The sequence below is a fragment of the Cupressus sempervirens genome, chromosome 3 (assembly GCF_028749045.1).
Source record: "Cupressus sempervirens isolate cs-2001-9-10 chromosome 3, ASM2874904v1, whole genome shotgun sequence".
In the NCBI taxonomy this organism is placed as follows: Eukaryota; Viridiplantae; Streptophyta; class Pinopsida; order Cupressales; family Cupressaceae; genus Cupressus; species Cupressus sempervirens.
This window is the reverse complement of record NC_143120.1, coordinates 54,916,748-54,933,793: the sequence shown is the minus strand read 5'-3', so window position 1 is coordinate 54,933,793 and position 17,046 is coordinate 54,916,748. Positions and strand designations below refer to the sequence as shown.

At 33.5% G+C, this 17,046-nt stretch overlaps 1 protein-coding gene across 4 annotated transcripts in view; it reads left to right on the top strand.

Moving 5' to 3' along the window:
* The window catches only part of LOC149564752 (agamous-like MADS-box protein AGL8 homolog), a 235,407-nt gene extending 221,392 nt beyond the window's left edge, over positions 1–14,015 (top strand). For all 4 annotated transcript variants that reach the window (XR_016361923.1, XM_089818343.1, XM_089818342.1 and 1 more), the window contains one exon: positions 13,687–14,015. Coding sequence is in view for 3 of the 4 variants with exons in the window: in XM_089818343.1 (XP_089674469.1) it covers positions 13,687–13,818 (132 nt within the window). In the remaining variant the exon portion in view is untranslated. The remainder of the gene's footprint in view (positions 1–13,686) is intronic.
* The last annotated feature ends 3,031 nt before the right edge of the window (positions 14,016–17,046 follow it).

The following is a 17,046-nucleotide window of genomic DNA, read 5'->3' as shown; positions in this document are numbered from 1 at the left end:
GGATTCATTTTTTTAAACACCTCACTTATTAGGAGGGAAATTAGTTTGCTCTAATCCTTTTCCTATGTATTGCATCTATTTTCTCATGTACGGTTTCACACCATTTCCCTTGTTTAATAAAGTCCTCAGAATATGTTGGATCACTATTTGAAAACAATGCAGAGTTTTTATTTTTATTCAAATATCCATCCTAGCTTTTAGTTTTGTACATCCATCTTAAATTCTTTGTCTTCCTTGATTTAATGGAGGTTTGAGTGGGTTTTGAACTCTCACTACTATTGTCACTCTTCTATGTAAATCATGTTTGGAATTGTTTGAAACTTACATTTGTCACCTGTGTAGCGATTTCGAGTTTTCTTGAACTCTAAGGAGCGGATTCTCTAGTTATGGCTGGTTGCCTTTTTACCTATTTGTATTAGGAGCTATACAAAGCTTACCATCTAATAGTATATCCAGAGTTGTTGGGGGAATATCAATCAAACTCCATTTCTTCTATAAAATTTGCTTATTGGTCTTTATCATCTTCAGCTTCATCATGAATGATCACTCTAATGGAACTGCTCAGAGAGGTACCTATCAAGTCATCCCATGTCTCATGTTATCAATGAACTCTACATCTCTATCAATAACCTTTTTGGTGACCAATTTTATACAACCAATATACCTTGGACTCATGGTTTAGCCTGTTAAAATACACTTATCAACCTTGTCATTTAAATTTTGTCTCTTCTCCTTAGGCACAGAAGCAAATGCTACAGAAGACAAAAAAAAATTGAATTCTAAACCACCTACTTGTATTTTTTGCATGCCTCGTGTGAAATCTGATCAATGACCACCTTTGTGATACTTTTATGTATCAAATAACCTATTTCTAATAGAGATTTACCTCAATACTCATTAATGTCCCTTTGATTTCAACATGCTTCTTTCTATCTCGGTGATAATCCTATTATTTTTATCAGCCAATCCATTTGTCAACAAAGGATTCTTGGCTATCAACCTCTTCTTGATTCGATAGTACTTGAATTTTTTTACAAAAACATTAGAGGTATTCTCTCATTTATCTAACCTTGTAAATTTGATGAAATGTCTACTTTTTTTCTTGGACTACGCCTTAAACACTTAGAAAATTTAAACCTACAAAATGCATTAGATTTATGCTTCAAAAAATAAACCTATTTCCTATGGCTGAAACCTTGAAGAAGGGGCATAGAATATTGGATCCCTCTAATAGAAATAGTTTTCATATGATCGTACAAATTAGTATGCACCCTCTCTAATGGTACTCTCTCTCTTTTAGAGTTGTCTTATAGAAATGGTGGCTTATGTTATTTTTTCAAAATATAAGCTTCAGATAAAATACTAGTCTTTACAATGGTTGGAAACTATCAACCCTTCTTTTGTTAAATAATAAACTCAATCTAAGATGATCCTATATGTCCATACTTAAGTTTTCATATGCTTCAGATGTCTTCAGTCATCCTCTTAAAAGTTGATTGCTACATTGATATACATTTTCCTTTCTTGGTAGGTGCAACTATGGACTAGGATGAGAAACGTGTCTTCATCTTCAAATAGAATATCTAGTTCTTTGTCATGTAAATTATTGTGCCTATTTTATTTTGATCCTTGTAAAATATGAAATATTTACTCTTCTCTATTAATACATTGTATCTATTTTGGATAATATGTTGAACAATGATTAGATTATTCCTTAATACCTAGGGCAAAGTAAACATTTATAATCTGCTTGTCTCCATGTTTGGTGTAGGCTTTCAATACCACTCATATGGTTGCTATAGCTCGTAAGTGAATTTGAAACTCCAAGACTACCTTCCTTACTAATGTTTCACTTGACGAAGGATATCGATTGATTGCCTTATGCCAGATTCACATCCACCACATTAATATTTTTCTTTCACTAATTATTGTGTTTTCTCTAGCACTCACACAATGAACAAAATTGTGTTGATAACAACATTCAACATTGCTTTATCATATCTCTTCTTCATGCTACTAATATTTTTTTCTTGTCTAGAGCTACTGTGAGAATTTCTTGCTCCTCCATAGATGCATGATCATCAAAAGGTTTCTCCTCTAGCACACCTATATCTAAATTTTGTAAAATCCCTACCACTTGAGCTCCTTCAAGGGTCTTAACCTCTTTTTGCTCAAGATTTGAATGCTTTGTCATGGAAACAATTTGTATACCTATTTATGCATTTTTTAGGAAATAGCTACATGCGGAACACCTCCCTAATGCCAATTTATGGGGAAAATAAGAAAGATTTCAAAGCCACTTCATCTCGAGAAGATTTATTTACTACAGGACATTCCCTTCGCCTTAGGACACTCACTTCACCTTGGGACACCCCTTTAGCTTGGGTATCTTCTTTACCATAAGGTGCACCCAAAGTTTCCTCACCATACTATGAGCATTGTCCAGTCTAGTTCATTCCTAACAATCTCCCACTTGACAAGGATGTACTCATATCTAGAAAGGTACATAACCTGAAACAACATATACATAACCATACAACATGAATTGAAAAGAAACAACATATACATCTTGTAACTACAGTCTCAAGCCTCAAATCCCATTTGCTACATATACACTAAGAAGTTCCCACTGTATAGGTAATATCGGTCTAATATGAATCAATTCAACAACATCACCGAAATCTCTAGGTATTCATGAGCACATGTAATTGATCAATCTATGCCAACTCCAAGTAAAACATTGCAATATCATGAAGTATCAAGCAAATGATCAGTATGCTCAATACAAAGAAACTTAAACCAAGATCAATGTGTCAAAGTTCTAGCCATGGCCTCAAGAACATAAACATGACAACATCAGCTAAAACATTTCAACCAAAGAGATTACATGCTTCATTAAAACATATCATAACATGTTAAATGAAAACATAATCCACACCTTTATCAAAGACTCTTTCGAGCAGCCCTTAGGACGTCAACATCTTCAATCACATGAAGATTAACATCTCCAAATAGTACTTTAGCAAATATTATAAGATCCTTCTGCAACATCAAAATCTCACACCTTCAACATCTGCAATACCAATGAAGATTATTTGCTACGTCATTGCCAACAACTCCCACTAAAGTGTGGTGCCAAGTTATACATGGCATCTATGTTACTGCCAAGAATTCCTAGTGTACGATGGTGCCAAGTCACACATGACATCATTACAAACATCTTTTGCATGAAGATTAAATTTCTTTAATGAGTCATCACTAGATGACCGATTGGCCAAAGTAACACTACTGGAAACTTCATCATCACTTTGAGAAGACTTAGAATTGGAAGAACTCTTCATTTTCTTCTTCTTCTTCTTCTTCTCTTTACAATCCTTTTGGATATGACTAGTTTTCCTGCAATTACAACACTTTGCTTTGGACTTCTTTCCAAAACATTCAGGCTTCATGTCCTTCTTTCTTTTGTCCTTCACTCAATCTCAAATGATGAGAGCCTCCTTAGGCACCTTAGAAGATTTCCTCCGCATCTCCTTTGATAGAAGTAAAGCAACCACTTCATCCATTTTAAATTGGATGGTAGCACTTCTAATGACCATCACAACAGTAATGTACAACACTCTTCTTCACTCATAGACACACCAACAGATGTCTATTGTGCAATCACCATCTTGAACATGTTTAAATGATCTGTGGTAGTCATTGTTTTGTCCATCTTCAAAGAGTACAACTTCTTTCTTAGGAAGATCTTTTTTACCAAGGATTTTTCCAGATAAATATCTCCCAACTTCTTCCACAAAGAATGTGCAATTTTCTCCTCATGAACGTTCGACAGAATAGAATCTGCGAGACACAACCTCATTTGTCCTCTAGCCTTTGGATTTGTTAGATCACATTCTTCTTGCTTGAAGCCTAAAAGTTTGTTGCCAAACACAACAATCTAGAGATCTTGATTAACCAATATATCTTCAACTTTAAGTTTCCACAACTCAGAGTTTGTGTCATTGAAGTTTTCAATGTCTATTCTCCCTATACCCACCATCTCAATTCTAGATAAATACTTTGCAAACTCCTACTGGAACCAAATTGACACCAAAAACAACCCTACCAGACAAGGGTACTGTTGTGGTGTCCACAACACATGCCCCATTCCTCACTAGGAATGGGGACCCCCTATTTTTTTCGACTCTTGGACTCACAATTTGAGTCAAGAGAAGGATTTTAGAGTTGAGTTAAAAAATCACAAAAAAAAATTGAAAAATTGAAAAAAAAAAAAAAAAAAAAAATCACAAGAAAAATCAAAAAATTGAAAAAAAAAACATTTAAAAAAATAAAAAATTGTAAAAAAAAAAAAACAAAAAACAAAACAAAAGAAAAAAAAAAAAGTGTCGCGCACTTGCGCAACCCGCGCTCACGCCACACATTTTGTGCCGCGCTCGCCTGCTTGCACGCCGCTCGCGCATCGCGCGCTTGCTCACGCCCGCGCGTTGAGCACCGTACGCGCGCGCCTGCTTGCGCCAAGCATCGTGCTCCATGCATGCGCGCGTGCCCATGACCAAGGCATCTCGTGCGCATTCGCGCTGCGCACTTCCAAAGCACCATGCGTCTTTGCCAAGTTGCCCTTTCACCTCCAATATTGTCTGAATAGTCATGAGAGAGGTTTAAAATATATCGTTTAAGTATAAGTTGAGAGAGGTTTAAAATATATCATTTAATTCCTTATACTTATGATATATTTTAATATATGCGACAAATCTTTTGAGATAGGTTTTAGACCTCCCGGAGATAAGGTAAAGATTTTAGAAAATTTCAAGGCTTCAAAAATCCAGACTTAGCCAAATTTCAGGGATTCAGGAATCCAGACTTAGCCAAATTTCAGGGCTTCACAATTTCAGACTTAGCTAGATTTCAAGATTCACCTCCAATTTTGTTTGACTAGCTAGTGTCTTTACTATGCATTGTTAACTCTACAGACTAATGTTTGCTTCTTTTGTAGGTAAAAATTGCATCATCAACTTGTCGAGATCATAACTTTTAACTCGGGCCTCGAAATTCAGAACCTCTTACACCATTAGAAAGAAGAACTGAAGATCTAATTTCAATCCCTAAAATAGTGAGCCTTCAATTGCTCAGTTTTAGGGACCGAAAAAAAGTTTCGACTTGAAATTTTGAGCAAAAGACCTCCAAAAAGGTCATTTAAAAATGCCTAGAAAATTTGTGAAAAAATATGAAAAGTTGCAAACATTTGATCATCTTGGATAATCTGGATCACATGGTTTCTCGCCGGGAAGGATTGGATAGGTGGAGAGAAGACAAAGGTCAAAGATACAGAGGTTAGACACATAAAGCAAATCAGGTTCCTCATCTTATGTAGCTATTGGGGACAAGATTCAATACAAGTGCCTTGAGATTTTCAATTGAAGAAGTAGAGGGAGTGCAAGTTTATAAAAGTAATTGGCTATAAAGAGGGTGTAAATCATCAAAAAGGGGCACGAAGCGTATACAAAAAGTGATCTAAAACATCATTTGAGCAAAACCCAGAAACCGTTTTCAAAATTGAGAACTTTAGTTTTTGGCAATTTCGTAGGTCCGCAGCTCTGCAGGTCCGTAGGTCCGCAGGTCTGCAGGTCCGCAACTTTGCAGCTCTGCAGGTCCACAGGTCTGCAACTCTGCAAGTCCGTAGCTACGTAGCTCTGCATTTTCATGTAGCTCCGCAATTCAGAGGTGCGCCGACAGTTGACTGCCAGTTTCAAAAATATCACTTTCCATGCATTGGGAGCACATTCTGATGGCATGTTAACTCTGACACACACCTAGTGAAGGGCCAGCTTCTATTTTTGGTGCCTCCATACACTTCTACTTCGACTGATGGCTTCCTCCTACTTTATCTCTCATGCTTTCTTTGTTTTTGACATGTAAAAGGCTCATGCATCCAATTAATGAATAAAATATGGATGGAGTCCCTCTAAGCACCAGTTAGATTGTTAGTTTGTATATATTTAGTTTGTTTTAATGTTTTAAAAGCATCTTATTGCATCAAGATATCTCTCACTCTCAACACAAATTGAGGACACGATTTCTTATAGATACCCCATTGTAAAATGTAAAAAGGGCCGCCGTTATTATGCAATAAAATTATGCTTTTGGTGCTAGCATTTGGAGTGTAGTTATTCTTCCCTGAATGTGTCATTGTTTTGTGAATTTTATCCATGAGATTGTGATTGAGCCAAAGGTTTATTGCATTGTTTCTGGTTGTGCGATCTTTTAGTTCTGGTGTTTGCTACAGATATATGAATTCCGTTGACGTAATGAGCTTGAGAAGAAATCACCCGATTGTGTCTACATAGCTTTTTGTCTTGCATGAGCGCACTTTTCATGGCCTTGCGATTTGATGAAGAGTGAAACATCATTCAATTTGTTAAAGATTCTCACTGACGATTGCATCAGTGGATTCTAAGAAGCGCTGCTCCTGTTTTCATTGGTTTCCTACCGATTTCTTTGAAGGTTTAACTCGCAGTGTGTTGTGTTCTGTAGCTTATGTCCGTTTAGGAATTTCAATTTCAAGTTATTTGATTTCATGTTATTTGCTTTCAGTTTCGTTATTTGCTTTGCTAACCCCCCTGTTAGAATAGGACCTCATAGTAGCTGCATTGTTAGAGTTGCATTCATTGAAAAAACAGAAAATACAAAAATATTGTTCTTTTGGTGTGATATTTTGAGACAGCAAACTGATTTTACTTGATTCCAAGGTAAAAGAGTTTTTGGAACCAGCAAAGGCCTCCTCGTGAACATTCACATTTATCTTCTACTAAGTGGATTTTGGTACGTCGCAAGACAAACACTGAACCTTGGAGTGGATCCTTAAAAAGATTTGCTTTTCAAGAGAGGAATTACACTATGGATTCCTGCCGTTAACCTCGTGCAAAACGAACGCCCAACAGGTACCCTAGGCTCTGATACCACTTGTTAGGAAATCTATGTGTGGAAATACCTTCCTAATGCCAATTTACAGGGGAAATAAAAAATATTTTCAAAGCCTCTTTAACAACATTGAGAGGGCACACAAGAAAAACAAGAACATTGAAAATACGATGGACACAAGGTAAACTCAAGAGACTAGTTTTAACGTGGGAAACCCTTTCAGAAAAAAAACTACCACCCAAAAACCCCTGAACAACTTTGTATTACAGTAAATAATTTAGATACAATAAACTCTAGTTCCTAACACAGTCTCACAGGCTTTGATTGCCTTTACAGTCAGCCTGACTTTCACCATTTCAGCCCATTCCATTCCTAACGAATCCCACAAATATTTATACGCTCTGCTATTTGTTATGGAATCTGATGCATTAACTGTCACAGAACAAATTGGTTACTAGCAGCCTTGAAACTCATCTATCCAATGGTCATTCATCCATCCGACAGTAACTCCTCCAAGTATTAGATGTCTCTGTTCACTCGGATGCCTCCAGTCACTTAGACACCTTTAGTGACACAGATGCCTTTGGTGACACTGACGCCTTCAGTGACGTAGATGTCATTTGTGAAACTCACTTTACCTCAGGAATCTTCCTTCACCTTGGGATATTCTCTTCGCCTCAAGACATTCCCTTAACCTCAGGACACTCCCTTCGCCTTAGGAATCTTTGTTCACCTCAAAAATCTATCTTGACCTTGAGACATTCCCTTCGCCTTGTAACACTCCCTTCGCCTTAGATATCTTCCTTCACCATACGGTGCACCCAAAGTTTCCTCACCATACTGTGAGCATTGTCCAGTCTAAGTCATTCCTAACACATTTCTCATGGATTTGAAGAGAACGTATTGACTCACTCACTATCAATGTGGATAGGTCATTCGCCTCTATAATAATATTCACTATTTTGTCAAACTTCAAAAGAAAATTTTCTACTGTTCTTGCCTCTATAATTTATCTATTTTTTGTCAACTAATTAATCAAACTATAGATTCTTGAACAAAACTCTGAAATGGATTGACTATCCTTCATTTGGAGAGTGTCAAAATCTCTAGGATGGATCTTTAGCTTCCTGAATCTAGCTTTATCAGTTGCTCAATTGATTTGTAACTTGTTTGGAGGATTTTTTAAGCTTGTTTTCATAACTATTTCCTACTATTCTAGGAAACATTGTCCCTGTCAGGGCTGCTTCTATCGAGTTCGATGCTTTTGCATCTTTCATCTTTTGCTTCTTTAATTGAATTTTATAGTGATTTGTACTGGTTGCAGACAGAGATGAGTTAGTCATATCGATGAACCCACTAATCATAAGCTCGCACAAATCATTTGTAGCTATGATAGTCTTCATGCTCTTCGGCCAATCATGACAATTTTGTTCAATGGTGATTGGTGCCAATTCTCAAATCACATGCAGCTATGATAGTCTTCATGGTGATCTTCTTCGCCCAATTATGACAATTTTGTTCAACGAAAAATAGTGATTGGTGCCAACACTTTCTTTCATCTCTAGCTATGTCTTTTATACACTAACTGAATCTAAACAAAAGAACTTCTGAGGCTGCTGCTCAGATGTCCAAATCATAAACTCGAAACAGGCAATATTTTTTATTTCGTTTAAATCGAGAGAAAATTAATTCGAATCAAAATTCGAAATACAAACTCAGGAAAAAAAAAGTTCACCGATTACTAACTACAATTTACAAATTTGTTTGCAGAATTCCAGGTCTGCACCCCACAAAGTCTAGTGCTGCTTAGAGCCCCTTCTTACACGACACTACCTTAGAGGTTCTAATGTCTGGAATAATCGTTGGGCAACCAATAATCAGACAGACGTTTCTCCACAAATTTCTTCTTCAAAAACATTCCAAAAACTGAATAACTAAAGACGTACTTTCATTCAATGTATTGGTAAACAAAGTTACTCTAACTGTAGCAACATTAGGAGCAATTGGTGGGGAAGAGATCCTAATGGGTGTGCTCTAGATAGGTAAGTAGGAACAGCCAAGAACCTTAGGGATGGATAAGTAAATTTAAAACTAATAAGTAGCAGTCAAATTGTAATGTTGCTATCAGGATTTAATTCTGTAGTTTTTTAGTCAAATTCATTGATTCATATTTCATGAGTGCTTATTCAACACGAATCCATCTCTCATGAAATTAATTCAGAATTCCTTATAAACATGATTCCTTTTTCTAAAGCTCTCAAATTGAAGGTGTCTTCAAACTAATTTCTTACAATCTCTGATCCTCTAATCTTATGAACCTTCCTTATTGGTGGTCTGATCTTCTTTTTAACGGTGGCAGTGATCATCTCTACCCACTGAGTGATCATCTCTACCCACTGTCCACAACACCCTTTTTGCAAACTGGGGATTTTTTACAATTGCCTCTACCTTTCCTGTTAACCATTATTGGCTGCATTGGCTTCACTCTTCAATGCCTCTATTTGTCTTGAAGCTGAGCAAAATCTATCAGCGCTCTGATTTGGAGCAGCAATATCATATTTACTTTAGTGATTGTTTGAATGACTGGATGGTGGGCTTTCCAAAATCTTACTGGGTTCTCTTTATATTGGTGGTGATTTGTGTTGTATTAGAAATGATAATGGGAAGATCAAGAGTTGCAACATAGATCACAAAGATGTCTTCCTTGAGATTTTAATCAGAATTTCTAGAATGAAAAATCATTATTTCAACCAACTAAGCTATAATGTACTTCTTTTCAAAATTTTGACTATTCTTTTTAGATGTCCTCCTTAGAATTTGAACCAAAATTTCAATACAATGAAAACTCATTACCTCAATCAACTAAACTATAACCTACCTAAACTATAACCTACCTCTTTCAAAAATTGTGACAGCTTGCATCCCTAATTACTTTAGGTGATAAAAATGTGGCAGAGGCAGCTTTGTTCTTCTGGCTGTCTTTCCCCAGAAACGTTCAAGGGCTTCACTTTTCCAGCATCTGTTTTCTGTAATGCAGCGGCCTGATTTTATCTCCATAATTTCTTTAACTTGGTGGGATTTTTAACATTTAAACTGCAATGTTTTAATCTATACAGTGTAACTTAGACTTTATACTCTACGATCTCAATGCTGCAGCAATCTTTCATACAATGAAATCGTTATTTTATAATGGTGACCTCTTTAAAACCTTCGAAGATTTTTTTCAATAATGACGCGACTGCAATCTACGCACGACTTCTATTGAATTCTCACATCCGGATAAGTTCTCTAGCTTGTTTTCATATCAAATAAGGAAATTAGAAAAGATAGCCAAATTATTAGATGGCAATAAACAAATAAATAAATATTCAGTCGTTCAAATTCAATATAAGAAACTGCTTGATCATATAATAAAGGAACAACTGCTCTGAAGATAAGAGATCAACAATTCCTCCCAGTTAAAAGTGATCTTAAGATCAGAGCTCAATAATTCTTCCCAATTAAAAGGTTTACACACTTAAGAACAACTAAAACTGAAGTCAATCTCATGCATATTCATGCAAAAGTTGACGTCAAACAATCTACAGTTACTTTCATTCCTATCTGTCCACAATATATATTTAAAGCTTTAATTTTGTTTTAGACTCTTCTAATTTACTCCTGCCATAATTCTTTCCTTAGGATGGCGAAGAATTGACTATGCTAAGAATTTCAGCAGCTCAAGATACTTGCCAATAGTAAATGATCAGTTAAAAGTACTGGTAAACTCTCGTTATTACTGGAGTTCCTAATGAATTTATAGTAGTGTGTCACGAACTAAATTTAATTTTTTTACCTTTCTAAGATCCATCTTTAGAGCTTAGAAATTTTATTAAGTTATATGTTGGTAATTTATAATTACTTTTTAAGATTTTATATTATTTTATAAAACAAATGAATTTAGAAACTTAGAGATATGAGATTTATATAAATATAAAATGTAAAATAAAAGACATTATGATCACCAAACTCTCATAAAAAATATACATGACAGGCGTCAAATTCCTGGTCTTATGGCAGAGCTTAACTATCCCATCTATTGTTCTATCAAATGTTGTTTCCATTTGTCAAACCATTTCATAAACCGTTAAGAACAAACAATCGGGCAGTCAATTCCTGCTCATAAGGAAGATCAAATTCAAATCTGGCTTGGTGCAATGCAGAAATTTGATAAAACAAGAAAGATATGATCTTGCCTTGGGATATAGTAAGGATATTGCAGCAATAAGAAGGGGATTTTTTTCATGCAATTTATAGAACTGTAAGCAGAGATCACAAGGTCTCCACTTACAGTTCCATAATTTGTAGTAAAAAAATTCCCCTTCTATTTGTTGCATTATCCTATGCATATCCCAAGGCAAGATCACATCTTTCTTGTTTCATCAAACTTCTGCATTTGCAACAAGCCAGATTTGAATTTGATCTTTCTTATGAATAGGAATTGATTGATTGATTGTTGATTCTTGTAGTCCATGAGACAACACGTTATGGTTTATGAAGTTGTTTGATAGTTAATCTGAACCATAAACCACAAATTTCAAATACTCCAACTCTTTTAATCTCTATAAAACTTGGTACACAAATACATATGACATTAAGTTGTCATGAAGGTTCTCTTTTATTACTCGATAAGGTTCTTCTAATCAAGAAAGAAAATATCCTACTCCACTAGTCTATTAGTTGGCTAAGCTACCAAAGGACCAAACACACCTCCGGAGGTTTGAACCTTGGTGGATGGCAATGTCAATTTTACCATCATCCTCACCAGTTGTGCCCAATCAATTGAGCTACAACCCTTTGGCTAACTAATAGAATTTAAGTATATTTTAAGACAAAATATATTACATATTTTAAATTTTGACATATTTATCAAATTTCAAAATAATATTTTCCTAACTTCTATTTTCTTAAACAAAAATTGTTAAGAAAATAATGACACCAATATCAATAAACTGAAAAGGCTTCACACATTTATATGGGCTGCAACTGTGATTAATAAGGCATAGTATGTTGATTAGAAACATATAATCTTTTAGTTAAGGTTTCTTAATTTTTAATAACTATTGAAATAGGAACATCAATTTTGTGTTCGCCGGGATCCGCCCGATGGGTTCAGTAACTCTAAAAATATATTTTTAATTGTTATTTTATAAAATAATAAAAAATTATTTCACTTTTTAAAAAAAAATTAATATTGTATTTAATCATTATTGTTATTATTTTTAGTGTTTTTAATTTATTAATAATATAATTAAAATAAATATTTAGAAGATTTAATTATGTTGTTTATAATAATAATAAATACTAATAACTATAATTTTATGTAGTGTGTCATATAAAAAGAATAGGTAGTTACTGGTATCATGATTTTTTTTTTGGGTTGATTTAAAAAGAATTAATTATTTCTTAATTATTTGTTGGCATGTCATTTCAAAATAATTAAAGAAGTTTGATTTGTTTTCTTGTGAGCATATATTGATATTGTAAGTGTGTGCTTTGAATTTAAAAATAAATAAAATTATTCAACAATGTCATAATTTTTTTTGTTCAACATGATAAATTTTAAAGCTTCTAATATCTACTAGTTATGTATGATATTTTTTTATACAATTTAATTTTAGTTTTTATTGGAATAAGGCAATTACATTTACACTCATAAAATTATGGGAATTGATATGGTGAAAAATATGGTGCATAATGTTAGAATAATTTCAATAATACATGTACAACTTGTTTAAATATAATTTTTCTAATAAGCCCTTTCTATAGGGGACAATTTTTAATCCTTCACAATTTCTTCGCTCAAAGCATAAAGCCCTAGATCTAAATGCATTGTACTACTAGTAGAAACTTTGACAAATGATACTCTTATTAAGGACCTTAGAATCATTGACATACTCCATTTAGTAGTGGCATTTTGTGGAAACAACCATTTGTATAAATTTGTAGAAATGTCCTATTTTACAATTGGAGTTATATTTTTTTAGTTATAATATGAAATATAATATAATTAACAATAATAATAGTCAATTTTATTAAAATATAATAATTTAGTTATATATTCTTTTTTCTTTTTTCTTTTATCAATAAAAGGTTGAAGCCCTATAGATCATATTATTAGGAATAAAATAAGAGTCACATCATCTTTGTTCAAGCAAGTACTGGTAGGAAAGAACGAAGAAAGAAAACTTCCAATCTTGCCGAGGACCAAGGCCTTATTCATAGTACAAAAATAAAAGGGTATATCCTAATTGTCCTATACCAATGTTTACATTTCTACTGAATTCGTTCAATATTAACATATCCTTATCATGTCTTTCTTTGTTGCAAGTGATAGATTTGTATTAGCGGCTCATCCTTCAAGCTTTCATGTTTCAATAATCAAACGAGTATTTTTGTTCTTCCTTTTCTTAGGAACTAGATAATTTGCACAAAGAAATGACTAATTTTGACCAAGATTATTGTTAGTGACATCCAAATTGTATAATATAATGGACTAGATTAGTACTTATTCTTATCTTAAACAAATATATGCATATTATTGACCTTGTTATTGTTGGGATTTATTTGTATTGATAATTAGGTTATCTTAGATTCCTTCTCTATATTTTTAGTCTAATTAATCATAACTATATTTTCCTTGAATTTAAAACATGTAAATTGTTGGAGATTTAACTACTTGAGAAGTTGACAATGTGAAAATGAAAACACAAATATAATTGTTGACAGGAGCGTGCACGTGCGAGAGATGGAGAGAGAGAGAGAGAGAGATCCAATTTTGACTTTTATTATCCTATGAGGGATGGTAATAGAAGTCTAATATTTAATACTACATTTTGTATACAAAGTTTATATAGGTAAATTGGTATGGGTAGATATCTCTCCTATTTCCTCCATATAATTTAATTGGTTAGGTTAACATATTGATGTATGATATGTTGTTCGGATATTGTTAACTTGGTCAGTCCTAGTTTCGACTATTCCTTTTATTATAAATTTCTAATTAAGGAGGTCTTGCTACTTCTCTTTGATATATATATCTTCATCATTTGCTCTGATATGTGCTAAGATGTTCACTTCTTTGTTTCTTGCTCGAAATTATGTTGTATTTAATGTCTTCAAACTTATCAAGGAGTAGAATGTCTTCGATTTTTGAGTTGATTTTCTAGTTAGGGGTACTTCCCTTTCTAAGTGCATTTAGAACGATTTATGAACCTCCTTCAACTACTACTCTATGCATTCCTAGTTTAGAGCATATCTTGAGTCCTCCTCATATGGCTTACAGTTATGTTATATTGTTGGATTGTATTCCTAATGGTTTTGCTCACTTAGCTAACCAAACCCCTTTGTCTAAGTGAATGATGCATCCTAGTCTTGTCTTCGCTGGGTTACCTCTAGATGCACCGTCGAAATTCAATTTTGTCCATCCCTATAGTGGAGGTTCCCATTTACAATTTTCTTGTGCTTCATTTTTTTTTGTGTAAGTCATTGGAGAATTGATTATATTATTCCAATTCTTTTTCATATATGCATCCTAGTCTATAAAATACCCTTCCTCTTTCATTGAGTTCCTTAGATGGTTTTTAATAACTTTTGATATGAAACTTTCTACTTTATTGACGAATGAGGTTTCTTCCATCTCTTCACTCTTGAATACACTCCTATTTCTCTCCTTCTAGATTTGCCATAGTAAAATTGAAGGAGCAATTTTCCATATATTATTATGAATCGTTGAATTTCTACCTTTTGGCCAGCTTTTTAGGTTTTCCTTTAGCTTTTATGGAAATGCTATCATATAGTTTAATTTCTAAATAAGTCATTGTTGACTCTTGTGGGCAAAGGTGTTGACCTTTCTTATATCCTATAGTGTTACTAATATTGTTTTCCATATTTGTTTAGATGTTTAGGAAAAAAAATCTGATTTTTCCACATTAACCTTTTGATCAGATGCTTCCATATAAGACTATTATTTTTTGAGAGTTTTGAGCTTCTTGTAATGTACTTTCCCCTTAAAGAATGGTGTCATCTACAAATTGCTAATGTGTTATGTTCTGGATTCCATCGGCTACAACCCCTTCTTTGATGCTTTTCCTTAATTGTGTTGATTTAACTTCTCTACCAAATGCTTCTGTCATGATAATGAATAAGAATGGTGACATTGGATCTCCTTGTCTGATCACCTAGATATATCTCAAAGAAACCTTCTGGAGTCTCGTTGATAAGGAGGAGGGAAATTTTAGGAGGGGCAATAAAATTAAAGATAAGTTTGGTCCATTGTCTCGAGAATCTAAATGCTTCTAAGGTTTTACATAGGAATCTCCAATCTACCTTGTCATAAGCCTTTTGGATGTCTAATTTCATGAACATACATGCATCGTTGTTAATTTTGGCTAAATGAATAGTTTCTTACATCATGATAATTCTATCCAAGATAGATCTCCCTAGGACAAATCTTGTTTGTTCTTCTAATATTAATTTAGGTAGTAATTTTTTGAGTCTATTTGCTATTGCTTTGGATAATACTTTTAATATTATGTTACATAATGCAAGCCGTCGAAAGTTACCCAGAGTTTGATAGTTTATTTTTTCAGTATTAGTCCTAAGAAGGCATTGTTGATTCTTGCAAGAAGAGAACTTGAATTCCTAGTAGCTTGTATTGCTTTCCATTGGTAATTTCCTATTATGTACCTACATTTCTGAAAAAAGAAAGCTTGGAATCCATCAGGTCCAAGGGATTTGTCTGGGTTGAGTCTACATACCACTTCTTTGATCTCCTATTGTGTGAAAGGTTTGTTTAAAAAGTTGTCCTTTTTCATGATGATTTTTGGTATTGAGTCTTCCATTGTTTTATGTGCTATGAGGTTGGATTTTTCATGGTTATTGAGCATATATGTGTAGCAATTAATTTTTTTATTTTTCATTTTTGTTATACTATTTATATTCCTATTGTTAATGGTGCTATTGTGAAAGAATTTTGTGTTTTAGTCTCCTTTTGAAAGTCATGTTTATCTAGATTTTTGTTTCCCAAATATCTCTTGTTTTGTTAGTATATTTTTGTATATTGCTAATATTTATTTTTCTTTAGTATATGTGCCATTATCCATTCCATTTTTTATTACCTCTTCCTTTAGTTGCTTTAGTTTTTCTTCAGTGTCTAATTTATCTTAAAATATATTTTAAAAAATGATTGTTGTTCTACTGTAATATGTTTTCTTTGATTTGTTTCAATTTAAATACAAAGCAGTTAACTTTTGAGCCCTCATAGTTGTATTCTGGCCACCATTGTTTTATTTTATTTAAGAATCTTTCATCTTGGGACCACATTTTTTCACATTTAAATAGATTTCTTATTGGTTTATTAGGTTCTTTAAATTCTAATCTTACAGGGGACTGATATGAGCCTGTGATTGTTTTAATATTTCAACCTGAATTATGTAATTGAAATTGTTGAGATCTCGTTTGATCATGAATCTATTAGGTCCTTCCAGTATATTGCAAAAACCTAGTCTTCTATTGTTCCAGGTGTAAATTCTATTTCTTGTTGGAATGTCTAGTAGACTTTCTTTAAGTATCACATCTTTAAAGTCAATCATGCTCTATGATATTGTTTTGACACCACTTGATTTTTCATCCAAGATCGTATAGCATTAAAGTCTCCTCCTATGAAAATTGTTTCTACTTAGTATAAACTTATGAAATCGCTAATCTGATTCCATATTTCTTTCTTGTCAAATGTTGGAATTGGTCCATATGCATTAATGAGAATTAGTTGGAATTTGCTTCGGAAACTATTTAATTTCCCCCCAATCGAACATCTTTTTGATGTTATCTTGTTGTAACTTACCTTTTTGGGATCCTAGATGACTTCTATACCCTGTTAGGCCCCATTAGATTCTATAAGTTGTTCGATTTTCTAGTATACAAGTTCGTTGCTGATTTTTCCCCTTCTTCTTTAGTGAGTTTGGTTTCTTATAATAGTGTTATTTCAGATTAAAAAAGAGTTAAAATTATGCTTTATCAAGTAATTTTTGTTAGGGGCCTTTAATCCCATAACATTCCATGTAATTATCTTCATGACTTAATGGGAAG